Source organism: Metopolophium dirhodum, chromosome 1 (assembly GCF_019925205.1).
Source record: "Metopolophium dirhodum isolate CAU chromosome 1, ASM1992520v1, whole genome shotgun sequence".
Taxonomy (NCBI): Eukaryota; Metazoa; Arthropoda; class Insecta; order Hemiptera; family Aphididae; genus Metopolophium; species Metopolophium dirhodum.
In genome coordinates, this window is record NC_083560.1 from 50,735,441 (window position 1) to 50,754,139 (window position 18,699).

General features: G+C 29.6%; 1 protein-coding gene across 1 annotated transcript; it reads left to right on the forward strand.

The window, feature by feature from the left end:
* The first annotated feature begins 415 nt into the window (after nt 1-415).
* Nucleotides 416-18,498, forward strand: LOC132935066 (uncharacterized). Its single transcript, XM_061001515.1, has 8 exons — nt 416-727; nt 1,151-1,451; nt 5,449-5,906; nt 9,261-9,409; nt 10,827-11,145; nt 15,845-16,115; nt 17,043-17,189; nt 17,649-18,498. Exons 1-8 carry the CDS (start codon nt 584-586, stop codon nt 17,897-17,899), a joined length of 2,040 nt encoding a protein of 679 aa, XP_060857498.1. The 5' UTR covers nt 416-583; the 3' UTR covers nt 17,900-18,498.
* The last annotated feature ends 201 nt before the right edge of the window (nt 18,499-18,699 follow it).

The following is an 18,699-nucleotide window of genomic DNA, read 5'->3' on the forward strand; positions in this document are numbered from 1 at the left end:
CTGTTAGATATTATTATTAATCGATTATAATATAATTAACAAAAGAACCGGCGTGCGTGCGTGGGTATTTATCGCCGCGCATTTAAGTCGAAACATATGATGATAATAATAATAATAATAATGTATAGTTTAACGATCTGAATACAATTTGAATACCGCACACCGTTATTAATGTTTTCAATAGGGTAAACCGTTTTCTAATCGCATGATTATATTATTATCGCCTATCGGGTCCCCTCCTCTCGGCGCGCCCGCTTGGATACAGATGCAGACATTTATACGCATAAGTATAGGTATAATACTACACTAGTGGTGGTAAATGTACGTAATGATAAAACGACGATAATAATAAGTACAATATGCACTAATATCTTCATTAAAAATTATTTTTCCCGTAGTGATGATCGGGCCGACGGCGGGTATACAATCCTAGAGCTATCGACCCCGTACGCTAACCGTCACAATAACATTAGATATATAATTATACTGTATACCTACCTAGTGTTTAGTTTACGGTGCACATTACATATTAATATTATAATATCCATCAACAATTATTATTTTTTTATTATTTTTTGTCACCATGTTTAAATACAACCAGGGCAGAGATCGATTCGTGCCCGATCGACATCGGAGCCCGTATTCGTTTTATTCTGTACACCACATCGCCGAAAATCACCAATACGATTGTGTCTCCAACTACAGCTTTGATGAACCCGGAAGTACCGTAAGTACCTACCTACCTATATACTTGCTACTGTACGTTTGTGTGCGTATTTTTGTTTCCGATCACAGATATTTCGATTAAAGCCTGCACAAATACACTGCGAGTGTATTTATATAATTAGACGGTCCAATATGAATAACAATCGTGTGAGGATATTATTATGATAAATCATTTCATCACGTCCGTCAATCGCGTTCACGTCGATCGTTTATCGTTTATCGGTTTAATATGATACGATGGGTATAATAATGGGTTAAGGATTTTATGGTTTTAAAAACGCACAATCGTGGCGGGAAAGCGTTTAATTTGAACCTGTGTACCTACTGTGGTTTCCGTTTATCTAAACGTTAGGTGTTCAAAATCGTAAGCGATAAAAACACTGTAGGTACTGTAAATTGATATATCGGTAAAATGTTTGGATAGGATTTCCTGGAGCCTTTCGAGTGCGAACGGCAGCAAGAGCAGCAACACAGATCTTTCCGCCAACTTCAGTCGTATATGTCACTGGATTCCATTGGCGGACACCTGTTGCGGGACGTATTGAACAAGCGCAAACATGGTACAGACGAGGCAGACCTAATGACTATATACCGCGACGCCAACATGACGTGGCCCATTCGGATGGTTTGCCAGAGACGTTTGGCCCGGAAGTTCAACCATGCCACCAGCAAATCACTAGTAGCAGATCTGCTGTTGGACATGCCGAATCTGTCCAACGACTGGAGTAAGTCACCAACGGTAATCTAAAGTCTAAACGTATATCAGCGAATCTTTTGGACTTTGTAGTTTCTCTATATAGTGTGTACAAACGAAAAAAAAAATGATGCTACTTAAACGTAAGACAAAAATTGTTAACATTATATGATTAGTAAATAATTTAAAAAATATACTCATGTCAACAAATTTCCAAAAAAAAATATTTTGAAAAAAGTTTTTACGTTCCAAATTCATATAATCAAAAAACAAAAAGGTGGGTAAGTGGATGTCGCTCTGCTGTACAGTAGGTTACAAGTGGGTCACTGTAATGGATGGTGTTAAATTTGAATGCAATGATATAATATCATTGTATAAGAAAAACGATTCTGAGCGAAAACGGTCAGTCAGCCTATGATATTACCAAGTATATTTGATGATATTATTGTGAATAAAGTAATTTATATATAACTTATTTACGCAGAGCCTTGTTTTAAATTTTAAATTCTTAGCCATAAAAGTTAAACATTTTATACATTTTTAACTACAAAATATTAATAAATTATAAATTTGATAAATGTTGTCAAGATTTGAACTTTAAATGCTTATAAAAAAAAATTGTGCCTATGTATTTTTAATATTTTTCAATTGCTATTAGAACGATATATCAGGAGCCTTATATTAAAATTTTACGCTCGTTTACCCAACAAATAAAATTTTATTGATATTTATAGAAAAAAAACTAAAAAAATGAAAACTGACAATGTCCGTAAACAGCTCAAAAAGAGTCAATTTATTTTCAAAATTTTATCGTGTATAGAGAATTCTAATACAAACATTCAGTGAAATTTTCAAGTATCTACAGTCATACGTTTTTTAATTACAACAAAATAAGAAAATCGTTACATGAGATATCGAGTGAATATCAAATGTTGTAAAAATATTTCAAACACTCATAAAAATTTAATTTGACTTTATTGTAGACACTTTTTTTTTTTGATAAAGGTAGACAAACTTATGGATAATCTTGTATTACATTTTCAAATCTTAGTTTTAAAAAGAAAAATTATTATGATTTCTCAACTCAAAATAATTTGCTAATTTTCGTGATTTTTCCGTATTTTGTCAATATTTGAACTTTAAATGCTTATAAATTAAAACTGTGACTAAGGATTTTTAAACAGCTCAAAATAAGTCAAAATATTTGGAAAATGTTATGGTCTATAGAAAATACTAATATAAACATTCAGTCAAAATTTCATGTACCTACGGTCATTTGTTTTAGAGTTGCACCAAAAACCAAAATCGATTTTCTCGAAAACAGATTTTACGTAAAAATGCCCGTTTTTCCTTAATTATTCTTTTGTTTTTCACGTCGTGTTTGGAAACTACTGGTTACTTTTGACCCCCCAAAGTACCAACTAGATTCACTTTCCTATCAGAAAAGTTACTGTTGAAGAAAATCCAAGCATTTTTACTGTCCTAAAAGGTGAGGACAGAGACAAAAAAAAAAATTTTAAAAAAACACACATAATATAAAATCAATACATTCATCCCTTCGCTTAGAACTTTGATAAATGTTTTTACTATCAAAATTGTTCTTATAATCAAATTCACAAATGGCTATTATGAATATATCCAAACAAATTTAAATCAAATTTTAAATTTTTTATTTTCAGTATTAAAAAATAAAAATATTTTTTTGTATAATATATATGTAGCGCAAGGGACTTTAAATTATATACATACAAGTTATTCCAAAAGTCAGTTCTATCTGTTACATCCTGTATATACAGTAAAACTAGGTTTTGTATTATTAATTATTATACTTAAAAATGGTAATATATCAACCACACATAATCAGACGATCGGATAGGATAGGATTATAATAACATATAGTTTGTAATAATTGATATAGGTATATGGACTAAATATCCTAAAATACGATACAAATGAAATAATAATAAAAATATACATAAAATACCACTATATATGTATAAGCATTTGAGACTAATTTTATGTGTGTACAAAAATACTGAAAAGAAATAAGTTCGCGAGTTAAGAAGGAACCTAACATAAAATATTATTGGTGATGAAAGTAAATAAATAACAATAAACAAACCGTATAAAAAGTTAGTTTAAAAATTTGGTAGGTATTCTATACCTATTATTATTAAGACAAATTATCTATATTATAAAGAATACGTACCTATTTGAAAAAAAATAACCTATTATTAAATTAACATATCATAAAATTATCCAAATTATGTAAACAATTTTAAAAATCACTAAATATGCAAAGATGTGCAAAATGCAATGTGTACATTTTTTATTATTTTCAATGACAAAACATATTTTTAGCAGATTCTGCTATATTTTTTAATACTAGAAAATCTATTTCTCAGATAATACATAATAAAAACGAGTATAGGACGTAATATTTACTATACAATAGTGCAATAATTAGTTGCCTAATATATATGGAATTAAATTATATTGATTCTATACTTTTGAAAAATGTTGTTGCATACGTACAATTGCATAGTCCCTACTATAATATTATATATTAATTATAAATTATAATGATATTTATAATGTTTTCGAACTAATTTATGTAGAATAGTCGATAAGATAGACACGGTGAGGTATATACAATATACTTTGATCAATTATATGTACAATGTAGGTACTTATAATCTAATTTAAATTGTAATACACTAATATACTATTCTAATATATAGTATTTACATAATTTATGTTGTGTTGTGTTATTAATTTTAGGCAATTGTGTAAAAATAATCACATGTGAACTGGGCATTTTTTACAACTTAATAAATTACGAAAATAGCTGGAAATATTTATAATATTATGATGTTATATTTTATTATGTTTACTTACCTTACTATTTTTAATTTTTAATCATTTTATATTTAATAGACTACCTATTTAATAGTCTATAGAGGTTAGCTAACCCGCCAACTTAACCTATAATACATAATTTTGAATTAACGTATGCGTATCATTATAATTCATAAATAATATTATTGTATACATATAAAATGGTTCCTATTTGATAAAATTACTTTTTTCTAATTATATAAAATACCACACAAACATTTATATAAATATACAAATTAATATAATTAGAATTTCTAAAATAATAAAAATAGCTGATTGAAATAGTGTAGACATTTTCACTAAATAAGTCGTTGTAAGAAAAAATAGAAAAACGATAGTACCTACCTATTATGTTATATAAAGACTTACAGTATAAACTAATGTCACTACAATATATTATAAGTCATATCTTTTCTAAAATCATCTAAGTTAGGTATGACAATAAAGTATTTTAAAGACCTTTTATAAAAATATTTATTATTACTGACTATGAAGGAATCCAGTTGTCCAGCGGGGACAACCTTACGTCTATTAAATAATTCACAAGATTTTGAAATCATAAATTCAAACCCTAATAAAAACTAATGTGGCTTTACGCTAAACATTATTTTTAGTTCTTGTGATGAGACCTTATGACTTAAGAGAAATCTTGTTTTAAATTTTAAGACCTAAGGCATAAAAATTAAAAATTAAATGTAGTTTGAACTTTGAAGTACAAAATAGTTAGTTTTAAAAATGCCCCCAAAGTTTTTCTGAAAATGTTGACTGTTGAATCATTAATTTTCGTTCACCATTTCGTTCACAATTTCGTTAAATCTGTCGATCGTCTTAAGTTTAGTACCTGCTTATTTTTGTATATATTATATTATGTGTACCATCTACATAATAATATTATGTACCTATACCTATAATCTATATAGATATATAATATCTATATATATATATATTATATAATAGTTACTCAAGGTTAGGTTAGGTGTACAGATATCTATACTTCCAGTCTCCAGAGGTATCTGTTCTAAAAATGTATGAAATGTTTTTTCTTGGTCTTCATATAATCTCATCTGTCCATATTATACTAATCAGTAATACATTATTACATGAATGATATTTTATATTACACCGTGCAGTGACCAAGATACTTGATTGGAGTTCGACGGGCTACTTGACGGCGGCCATTCAATCGTCAATACACTTGTGGTCGTGCCACACACAGAGCGTCCAGTACACGATCGCCGCGGTGGATGCGCACGGCCCGACGCAGACCGACGGCGGCGCGACGAAGACCACCATCGGCTGTCTGAAATGGGACGCGCAGGGAGAAAAACTGGGATATTCGTTCACTGTGGATCGAGGTGAAGACTCGTCGTTCGATTCATCGGGTGATTCGTGGGGTGACGGAGGTCTCGGCGACTCGTCGCTCTTAGAACGAATAAACGCGTTCGCGGCACGCGATCGGCGATTCTCATCGGATCTGGACGACCCGGACGCGACGTACCGATCTCCGGCCATAAATACGTCTGTAGACGATACGTACCAGCTATCACGGCGAAACAATAACGCGATGAAGAGCACTGGACACATAAAGGTACAGGGGTTTCTCTGGGTAAATTTCGAGGCTGAGGGGTTGAAATTATTCTTGTAAAAGTACTAGATACATAAAAAAATGTACCTATAATACCTATAATGACAAAAATATATGGAACATCACATGATGTGCACTGCAGGGAGTGCCAGGGACGTGCATGTATGAAAAGGGCAGTATTGTAATAATGTTTTTGTCTGCATAACTACTCCCAAGCATTTTTATAATATATTTACTGTTGTTAAGCAAGTCAAAGTTAGCTTAAATAGCTTAAAGGTGTAAAAGTGTTGTCAATTTTTAGTTATGCTGCACAGCGACCATACAATAATAAGCTATATGGACAAAAAATCAATCCAATTCAACCATCAAAAGTTACTTTACAGAAAAAATCATGTCTCGTAGAATTGTCCGATATTGATCATATTTTTAATTATTATTTGAAATAAGAAAAGCTTACATATTATTGTGGCATTGAACTTTAATTTTTAAATTAACTTTAGGTAAATAACACCTGAAAAACTTAATTTCGAAATTGTGTGACACTTTACGTCATATACACATTAAAGTGTTTTTGAATAAGTATAAAATGGGACCTAGGTACATAATATTTTAGTTTTGCTGCAACCGCATTGTTATATTTTCTTACGTACAACTACTGCTATAACTAATTAGACATAAAAACATGACAATTCACAAGAGCTACTACAAAAAGGTTATTTCATAACTGATTTAACATCCATAGTTTTATAGTTAATTTCGAAATAATATTTATGTCTGTCATCACGTTTTGGAGCAGAACATTTCAACATTCAACTTCAAGGGTTAGTTTGGAGGTAAAATAACTGTAGGGCGTAAATATTAGAAATGTTCACCAAATATTATACTAGCTTTCATTTGCTTATTGCTATTCATAGTTTTAAAAATATTTTTAGCTGCTTTTAGCTATTTATAGATAATACTATGTGAAATTTTTGATTTATTTTTCTTTTAGTTTTACAAACTTCATTAAAATAACAACAATTAGCAAATTATTTTGTAGTTTAAAACTGGTGAAAATTTCAACTTTTATAGCTAAGGCTTGAACATTTAATACAAGTTGCTGCATAAGTATATCATATTGATATAAAAATCTAAAAAATGCATAAGCACAATTTTTTTCATAGATATTTGAATAGTTACAAAATTATATATTTAAAAAAGAACACATACCACTTACTTATACTTACACTTAAAAAAGTATAGCGTAGGTAAATCTACAGTAATTTTTTTTATCAGCATTTGAAGTTACAATTTTGAAAAAATTTAGTCAAAATCATTTTGTATTTAAAAATGTATAAACATTTTAGTATTTATACCTATAATAGGTTTTACAATTTAACACAACTATGTACAAGCATCAGTTTTGCGGATAAAAATTATAAAGCATATAATTTGAATGTAATTGTACAAATATATTTTATGAATATTTGAAGTCTCCACTCAGAATTTATTTTCGTAAATAAAACACATCCATTACAGATGTGCCCTTTTCAATGACGTTGCTCACTCGACACCAACAGTACCAGTGTATTTTTATGAATTTTATTACTTATGTTCAGTACATTTTGTACGGTTTAAGTAAAATTTAACTTTAATTTTAAAACATATTTTATGTCAATTTTGTATAACATATTATAATCTTTAAAAGAAAATGTGTTTTGATATTTGGATCTTTGCCCATTCGTATATTTATTTTATTTTATTTTCAACATTTTGTCTATACCTAGTTACCAGTATAGGGAAATCAAAATTTATGTTTAGAAATTAAAATTACTAACAGTTATATTTTTATCGATGTTTATATTATTATTTAATAATAAAAGTTTGTTGCAATTTAATTATTCGTCCATTTGTAATAATAATATAAAGTAATTTGATTTTTTATAATCTTTTATAGATTTTAGGGCCAGTCTGGCCTTAGTTGTTTTTTAGTCATACATATACTGTCTATATTATTTATTAATTACCAACTATACAGTATACAGTACACTGTACAGCTTATAAACTGTCAGCTTTCAATTGAAAAAAAATGTTTGTACATGCAATATGTATTTACGTTCACAATTACAAGTATAAACACACTTGGTATTCGTTGTGCAAATAGCTTTAATGTAAACATTAACTTAATAAAATTTTGATTATTTTATTAAAGCACATTTGGACGAAATTATATAATTAAACAAAGAATATCAATTTAAATTATTTTGTTGTAATTCAAAAATATTATTCTTTATGACTTGAAACTTTTACGCATATTATTATTATATCTTATATGCGCCTACACAATGAAATTGTTAAAGCATTTAGGTAAATTAATTTTAAGCTATTGTCTATTTATAGTTTATACCATTAGCATATCAATCATAATAGTAAATCATACCATAGATCCATAGTTACCTAGCTGTTTAGTGTTTACGATAATACTAAGAATGATATATTAATATAATTATTTATAATAAGTATAATTAATAAATGGAAAGAAACACCGATTAAGCCCGTCCTCTTCGCTTAGAATTGTTTTTGTCCTTTCGAATACAATGATGGATCATTGAATTAAAATTGAAGACGTACCTATATATTATAGCATTGATTAAATATATTTAAGTATATTAAGTATATTTAATCAATAATTATAGTTACTCAATGAAGAAACACTTCACTCAAAAGTCAAAACCAACGTTACTTGTCGTTACAGCAAAACAAATTCTCTGGTTTTTCTTAAAAAAAAAACACGAAAATCTATGTTTATGGATAATATTAATACTATTTTTTTTTGTATTTTATCAGTTATTTATCATTATTATAATTATAGACCACCTATGTGCACACTTTTTTTATAATATAACTGACTTGCAATCCTGGGTATTATTTAACTTTAAAATATTAATTTACATCAACCTAATTTTAACTTAATTGATTTTTATTGATGTAAACTTCATAAATAACGAGTTTATTATTGATAATGCATATTGCATAAACATTTGCTGTTTATTGTTTTAAACCATATTATACTGTCTATATATATATTTAAATAAAATAAAAATAATTATAACTCAATTTAAGATAATAAGTTAATTTGTGTCCATATAACTTTTAACTCACCTGAGTTAAAAAAAAAAATAGGATAACTATTAAGTATTAACTATTTAACTTTTTAAATGTTTTCTACCAACTTAACTTATAACTGAATTAAAAATTATCATTAACTTGCCCAGCCTTGCCGACATGTATACCTATAAATAATTCCTATAATTCTACGATTCTAAAATTTGAAATTTGTTATAATATTATTATCATATATTGACATATTTTCCACAGGTTTGGTTATTGAACGCACCGAACGACAAATCAAATAATGAACAAAATACATCAAGTTGTGGTTGTGTAACTGATGACACTTGCCAATGGCTCTACGGATGCAGAATTATTGTCATGGATTGGTTGGCCAACGGTCATGTTTTAGTGACGTTAGTTATAATATGAATTATGATAAATATATAATATGAATAAATTTGAATAGTTAACATAAAAAGTAATGTAGGTACTCGTAGAATAGCTGACAACATTACCTGTATAAGTTTGACATATTAAATATAGATGCTAGCCTATTGCCAATATATTTCTATAACATTTTCTTTATATTATTTTATTCAAATATTCAGTTAAAAAAATCCATATTACGTTAAATTATAAGTATGGTATCATATTAAATGATATAATCATAATTTGTAATTTACAAATTTTTATGCAACTAATTTAATTATCTATGTTGATTAAAAAATACATATATTTACTAGCTGATCCCGCGAACATCGTTGTCCATAAAAAAAGACAACTCTTAAAAAAATTGTGATTGTTCAAATTATTTTGGGTGTAACTCGCTGCAGTTAAGTGCAACTCAACCACCCTGGTAGGGAATCCGACTACGTCGGATCGTGGCCAATGTGCGACAGCATATCAAGGATACCGATGAACGACTATAGGTGCAACTCAGCCACCTTGGTAGACCATGTGCGAAAATTTGGTTTGATAGGATGCTTGTACCTGATCTGTCCGAATAACCAATGGCAACCAACAATAAATAAATACCAATTTTTACTAATTATATCTCCTATAACCAATAGCAACCATTTATAAACAAAAATGTCCAACTTAAATCTCAAAATCCCTGTTTGAGCACCTCCCCGGGTTGGGCCTACGTTTATTCTAAATTATTTTTAATTATAAGTACATATTATATATTATTATACTCGTACCTACATAAAAAAAAAATAGTATCTTAAGTGGAACTGATATAGACTGTTTATAAAGAGTTCATATAGGCAATTATCTAAGTACTTGCATGTGGATCGTGTAAATATGTACGTAATATAAGTGATCGTTAGTGTTATTGTGTGTAAGAGAAATAATAGCGGAGCACATGCACGCACAATAACGCAATAAACGGATATTAATATTTATTTATTTTTTGACAAAATTATCAATGTAAATCTAACTTATCTATATGATAAAATTTCTGAAAACCAATTTATATTCGTCATGAAATTTACTTGAAAACGAATTTCTTGCATTTTTAAATTAATTTTTCCACTTATATATTATTAACATTTTATATAATATTCAAAGTTTAAAAATCTTATTTCTATCAGATTATAAGATCTCAATTTCTAAAAAGTGAAAAAGTTGTTCTTAAGTTAACTTCTGGATGAATCAAAAATGTTTTTAATCCTCTTAAATGTACCGTCTTATTTAATAATTTCGTTAAAAATAAAAAAAAAATTATATTTCATTGCACTTCGACACTGTAGGTCAGAGATAGGCACTTCGAGTTACAAAACAACCATCATAATATTATCATTGCCCGTGTTGTTTTGCGTATTTCAGGGGATGCACGAGGGCCACAGTGACATTTTTCCGGTACGATTTCGCCCAAAAGAAATTGATCACTACGCGCATCATACACAGGATAGAAAAATATTCGGTAATTAGCTGCCTGCACGTGTCACAGGACAAATGGAGTCGTCACTTGGCCGTGGCCACTCATTCGCAACAGGCGTGCGTATTGAAAGTTTGGCGCATCGAAGACCCGCTGGAGTTGTGCCCACACTACGATCAGCGCTTCGATTCGAGTATCAACGTGACCGAAACCTTAACCGACCGTTACGACAGTAAACAGAATGGCCGCGCTAAATGGCTGATAAAGGTATATAAATCATAATCATATTATAATCATTTATCGTCTGCGGCGATTTGTCATATGCATATAGTACGCAATAATAATACTATAATATTTTTGGCATTGCCGGATCTGGAACTAGATTTTTTTGTGAGTTTCTGGTGGGTAGGTACTTTTAATGCCGTTTAAAATTATCGTTTAACTGTATACAATTTTCGTGCACCGGCCGCATAGGTCTTGAGGATTTAATTCGGAATGCAAGTTCATGCATTTGTAAATCAATCTTTGTACATCGCATTTAGATGACATAGAAATTAGTTTAAAAGTAATACAGAATTAAATATATTATTCTACCTTGACACGGTTAATCATATATTATTTTTATATTAAGTGCCTTATTTTGGGCGCGTAATACCATAGTTGACTCCCGAAGTCAAAAAGGTCGATTATTTTTATACAAATTGCCTCCTGACTATCTATATTACTATATAAAATGAAGTAGGTTTTTTTTGTTCGGGATAAACTCTGAAACTACTGAACCGATTTGGTTGATTCTTTTTTTGTTGTGTTCGTAATTGTCAGGACAAGGTTCTTATGAAAGAATATTTTAGGAAAATCCACCAAAAAAGTAGAAAATAGGGATGTCAAAAATACAACAGTGGCTCCATCTATCCAGAAAAAAATAAACTAAATAATAAAAAATTTAGTTTATTGTTGCAGATTAAAATAATATTAGTGTACTATTTATTGGTTGCTATTGGTTAATCCGGCATTTTTGTTGATTTGTATTATTATTTTTCGTCAATATATATATATAAATAAATGAATGTTTGTGTGTAGATTAGACCTCTGGGAAAAAGATAGATTAATTTAAAAAGGGTTAAATTTTGTTTTTGCCTACCTGATAATCTACTGCTGTAAATCAGAATTTTTATTCCAGGCAACAGAAAAGTTAAGATAAATGTTGAACACCATACACTGAATATTAAATAACGGATTGAACAAAGTTTGATTCATAAAGAGTTGGTACATTTAACTGGCAACGTAGTGCACGGGATCAGCTATTTTTGATAAAAATATATTTATCATTAATACCGCTAGAAACATTTCAATACGTTTTCATTAACCATTTTTTATATTTACTTGCCGATCACATTAAACGATGAAATTTGAATAACAAATTATACATATCATTCTCCGGAGGCAAAATAAACAACCAATCACGAGCGAAGCTGTGACGGATTGGCTAGTATTATATACGAGTTACTCGCCGACGTACTAAAATTTTTATCGTAAACGAAAAGTGGTCTAGTACTAAGTAGTTGTCTTCCTATAGGCAGGTAATAAATGTTTTCGTGATTTCTTAACGATTTAAAATGTTTATATATATTTTTTTTTTATAATAAGTGTAGTACAACAATCGTTACAATAATTTTAATTAAACTACCAAATGTGATGTTATTGACTACTTGTATTATTATTTTTAATAATTGTGCATTAATTGTATAAATTTATATATTAAATAGGTGCCTAAGACCAATATTCTTAATCTATAACTCTAAATATCTAAAAAAATTTGCTTAACAATTACATGGTTCTCGGTAGTTTTAGTATGAAGTTCTTATTCTATCCCTAATATAAATCCACATTACTATAATAAAATAGAAAAATATCTATATACTAATAAGACTAATATTATTTTATCATTATCATGTAACATTATATTAAATTATATACCTAATAATATTATGTTACTAAAAACTTAATTTATTATATTCATAACATAATTCATCTATTTACGTGGTATATTTATTGAAAATTATGAACCACTATTTCATTATTTATGGGAGGCAACTATAGTGTGGACATTTTTCGAAGGGAACTCATATATAATTATGATCTATCTGCTCATTAGAGGCAACTAGTATAATATATTAACCTTTCTATTTACAGTAAAAATGGGACTGATAGGAGGCAATTTGTTTATTTTGGAAGGCAACTAGAATACACCTGCACATATTTTATAATCTTTTAAATCTACTATTTACTTATAACCTATAGATTTTTCACTGATTTTTGTACACATTATAGGTAGGTACTTCGTACTTATATATTTTTTTTAATGAGAGCGTTATAAAAACAAAAAGTCTATAAAAATGTTTACATAAAAACAGAAATTATTTATACAATTGGTAAACGACTAAAGTAAATAAGCAGATTAAAATATGTTTTATTAAGTGATTTATAATGTAGGTAATTATTTTTATATTTATGTGTTATAATATCATAATTAACATTTTTGGTAGCGCAATGAAGTAGTGTAAAGTGCACGTACTTGCAGAGAGTCCCGATTTTAATAATATATTGTCAGCTATCGGTTGATTATGTATATCGACTATACGCAGTAATAAAGTTACATTTTTAAAAAATAAAAAAGTATTAAAAGTATTTTTTTAAATTTTTTTGATATGGGATAATTCTACCGACAATTTTGGAAACTATCAAAAAATTGACAAATAGCATTATTCTAAATTATCACATAAAAATAATTACAATTTTAAATTTTTACCTACGCAAGGGGTTGGGAAAATATTTTTACAGTTCCTCAGATAGGTATAAAAAATTTAATTAATCCTGCAGAAACTTCAAACAAACAAAATATGTATGTGGTCAGATATGCCAAATTCCAAAAAGCAAATATACATGAATAATGTTTTTTTTCATAATAGTTGAAAAATATCGTATATAATATTATATTGTTGCTTATTATTTATAAAAATGTAGTTATTTCAATGTTGATTATAGGTACCTAATACATATTTAACATTTTAAAACAAAATATATTATAATACAATGTGGCAATTTATGAATTTAATATTGTACAATTATTATAGGTATTATATGCATAACAATGTATATTATTAAACACAACTACACAAGACATAGACAATAAACCTAATTGCCGATCTCACTATCACTTGTTAAGAATAAACGTGCAATTGATGATAGTAAAGCGTGATAGTTGCAACTGTAACAGATAATATCATGTTATATAAGTAGTTTAGATACAGTCACCGTAAGTCCTTATACGGACAATAATGTGATAGTTGATGTCACAATATGTCATGAAACATGATTTACCTATCGCACTATCAAACGTGTAAGATTGTGCAACGTATAGTGAATTTTGGGTGCTTGAGTCTCACTTAATATTATTTTTTCATATACTAATGACTATTTCTTTTTAGGACATTATAGATACCTGAATAACTATTTTTTGTATACCTATATAAGTTTGGTATTTTTTACTGCTCATGGGGTTTCACCAGTCACCATACAAAACGCCCCTGTCCTGTCAATAAATAGTGTTATTCATTGGGTCAAAAAGCTTGAAAATCCTCTATAATTTGTATAATTGGCGATTTAACTCTAAGATAATTTAAAAATCATAAAACATGAGTTTACATGAATGCGATTTATTTGTGTTTCTCGTGAGTCTGAGAGAGAGAAAACGTATAATATATTGCGCTGACCAGTGCCGTATTAAGGGACAATGTATGGGGGAGCAAACATAAATATGACGCCCCTTATTCAGTATACGCCCTTATTTACAAGTAAATAACCAAAAAAAATTTTATCGCTACGCTCGAACAAACATTATACAATAGACTTACAAAAAAACTATATGCTTATTTACTCATTAGTTATCTACTCTTGCAGTCTTGCTACATATAGGTATTGTCTTTTACAATATATTTAAACACATGAACCAGATACAATTTATACAAATTAATAAATTATTACATACTCTAGCTATATGTCTACATATCATTATTAAATTCAAACTCATGTCTCATGGTATATGGTATATTCTATACCTAGCTATGTATTATTGTAATGATAAACGACTAAGGAAATAGGTAGGTATACTGTGTTTAAAATTTTAAATATTATATAACAATAACATTCTCTTAAAAATTGACCAAGTTCAAAACTTTTGTTAGGTATTTCTTGTATAAATAAACAGTATAGATACAAATAGATAGGAATATAATAGATATTAAAATCGAATAACAAGCTACATGAGTCCCAGTACTGCAATACAATGGTGCATGGCAATATCGTATGAGGGCAGCTCGGTGCCCCGGCGGCTATAACATGTCAATATATGTAGTGAATAGTGATAATATAATCAAATAGTTCGATTAGTTCGAAGGCACTAGGTATTATGAAAAAAAGCTCCATAAACAGCGTTCTCTCCCAATAAGTACCTAATAGTTCTAATATTCTAATATCCCATTACGGTTTTAGATATTCTGACAATTGGCATCGTAAATTCGTAAGCTAAAATTATTAATATTTATTCTACTATAAATATTTTATTTATATTATATTACAATAACGACAGTATCGACTTTTTCTTGCCGCCCTCAAATATTTTGGCCACTCCTGCCGCCTGGAGCAACCGCTCTTTTTGCCCACCCCCCCCCCCCCCTTGATGCGCCCCTGGCTCTGACATCCCATTATCTGTAAAATGATTTAGAGAATCCTTCCAGTGTTTACCCTGTAAAGTCTACCTGATCTTGAACGCACGTTAATTGACTATCACTATGTAACCGTCACAATGCCCGCATTTATAATATCATATATTGACACGAGTACCTACCTACTTGTTGTGCATAATATAGTATTTATCAGTATCATATAATATTATGTTTAAATATAGGCCTTCGCTTGGCACCCGTGGAAGCACGCTCTGATGTGTTACGCTGTCACAGCGGTCCCACAGGACGGTGCACAGATGTACATCAATCGCAAGTGTCCGTCGTGGTTTGTGTTGGCGAACGCTTGCAAAGGACAAGTGTTGAAGCGCGTCGAACAGACCGCAAGCAACTGCTGCCCGACGGTGGACATAATGCACGTCAACACGCACTCGATGACGTTCAGCCGACTGACCGGCGAACTTCTGTTGTCGGCCACGACCGTGTACAATATCAGTGAGTACAGCGATAATAATTGTTAGTACCTATAAGTAATATAATATAATAATTATTATGATTCGCACGCGTGTCACCCTCGTGCGCGGTACACAGGTTACGCATAGGCGCAAATTAACTACATTTGTTGGGGGGACTAAGTCCCCCCAAGCCCCCCCCCCCTCTATTTGCTTGAAAACGTTATATATTTTGAAAAAACGATTGCAATTTGTTAACATTATTATAACGGAAAGCGATAATCAAAAATAATTAAATACCTCAAAACAATACATAACGATGAACAAAATATATTATATACCTATCATTAAACAAAACATAACGCAAAACGTAATTTATAGAATATCATTGAACACAAAATGAAATATTTTAAAATCCATTTATTTATAAGGTCTATTGGTTTCGTAGAAACATTTATTTCATGCAAACAATCTAAGAATTGATTACCATATTCCGTATCCGGGCCCATTACCTACCCGCATTAGTTATTAATTTTAAATTTAGTAGGTATAACACTACCTATTTTAAATAACGATCAACGCAAAACTTGTACAACGGTTTAGTTCTAAATAACGATAAACGCAAAACTATTTGTTATCGTTTTAATTCTGTAAAACAATAATAAATTTAAAATTTGGATAACGTTTTAATTGTAAAGAGCTAAACGGAATTATTTTTCAAATACAAGCGCTGGTTCAAAGTTACTTGAGGGTGATCATACCGTTGATACTTGATAGTTATCATTGATAATATTGCATGATTTTTACGAAATTATATTAAAAAACGGGTTACCGCGGTAAAGAACCGAGAAACTTATAGATAAGTAAACAAATTTCAGCATACAAATATGAAAACATTACTGTCCAATATCGTTTTTTATTTTTTCAATATTAATTTATACCATGGTTCTGACTGTTTTTTTTTTAACAGGATACAATGCATATTCCGCTCCCGTTTTAGTAGAAAAAAACAGCGTCGTGGTGATGCACGCCCTGGATCGAATCGTCGAGACATTGAGCAGTAGCCATACGGATAGAGGACTGTTTTTCGCATGGAGTCCGGACGGAAAACGTATAGGTATAAAATATATTGTGTTAATCACACCGCATCATCACGTTTCACTACCAAGCTGTCCTCACGTTAAATCAAATTAAAAATCAAGTCATATCGATCCACGCGTGGTCCACTATTTGACCATTTATTTCACAGCAAATACATTTCTGTGTGTACAATTAATATTGTGATAACGGGGATAACATATTTTGAGGTACCTAATAGAGTTTTTTCATTTCTTTATACGATACACAAATATTAACATGGTGCCATAGTGGGTTTTCGTATTTCTAACGTTTTAAGTTTTGTTTCGTGACTTAAACAATAAATAAACAATATGCACCACACAAACTATAGTCTTCGAACAGTGAACGTGTCCGGTTGTTATAATAATATATACAATGCGGTGTTATACATCGTCGATTCTTTTGTTTCTTTATATTTATATAAAATGGTACTTAACATCGTTTTGAAATTATTTAGCTTTGACGAGTTCCGACGAATCGTTGAGAATATGGAACTTCTGGCCATCCAGTAATGTCCAAAAAACATCCAATAATTGTCCGCCGCACGTTTACACGACGAATGCGACTTACGCGGTTACTTCGGCCCATTTCGCGGAGGATGGAGACTTAAGTAACAGCAATTACAGACTTTTACACAATCAGAGCTCGCAAAATAGCCAATCAGCCATGTCCGAGCTATCTTTTGATGCGGCTCGCATAATAAAATGATCGCCAGTAAGACGTGCGTTATGTTGAATTTACGTCACTGAACGGGCGTGACAATAATAATTTACCTAGCATTTATAAAAGTTTTTCGAGTCAAATTAATAAAAAAAAAACTATCAGAGTTACGTACTAACAGTTAACCATTACATTTGACCCAAGGTTAAATGCCTACTTAACTTGGGATCATTTATGTGCCTATATCATAACAAATTATAATTTTATCGTTGGTTTCTTATCTTTCCCTATACATAGATATTATATATATATTACTACTACGATTTCCGTAATCTTTGATTCTATCTTTCTTTTTTTAGTAATTATTTTAAATTTGTACGTGTTTGTTCACCGTAGGCACATTTTTCTCAGTTTGTATAAATATGATTTTAATTTTGTATTTTTATATTTTTTTATTACTTATTATTGTTGAACATATAATTACCATTATCATTAGTATTGTGTTTGGGTGGTATTTAAAATTTGCAACTACTGTACAATTTAATTTTTACACAACGTGCATTATATATTATATAGTACGTCTTACTATTTATTATTATTATTATTATTATATTAAGTTTATTGCAGTGTAGAATAGCACTAATGGCCATGACGCTGAACAATAAAATAAAATATCATGTGGTATTATACTACCTATATATTATGGCTATATCTTTATTCTTTATCATTATTATTCTTGGATCTGTAGTCAGAACAAAGCTACAAATAAATATATCTGAACAATTAGTAGGTATGTAATTATATACAGAGTGATTCATCAAGCATGCCCATCCCCTCGATCCATCCCG

Excerpts from the sequence above, each read along its gene's own strand:
- LOC132935066 (XM_061001515.1), top strand. The coding sequence starts at position 584 with ATGTTTAAATACAACCAGGGCAGAGATCGATTCGTGCCCGATCGACAT. Across the intron at positions 728-1,150 it reads TTGATGAACCCGGAAGTACC|GATTTCCTGGAGCCTTTCGA; the intron begins GTAAGTACCTAC and ends ATGTTTGGATAG. Across the intron at positions 16,116-17,042 it reads CACGACCGTGTACAATATCA|GATACAATGCATATTCCGCT; the intron begins GTGAGTACAGCG and ends TTTTTTTAACAG.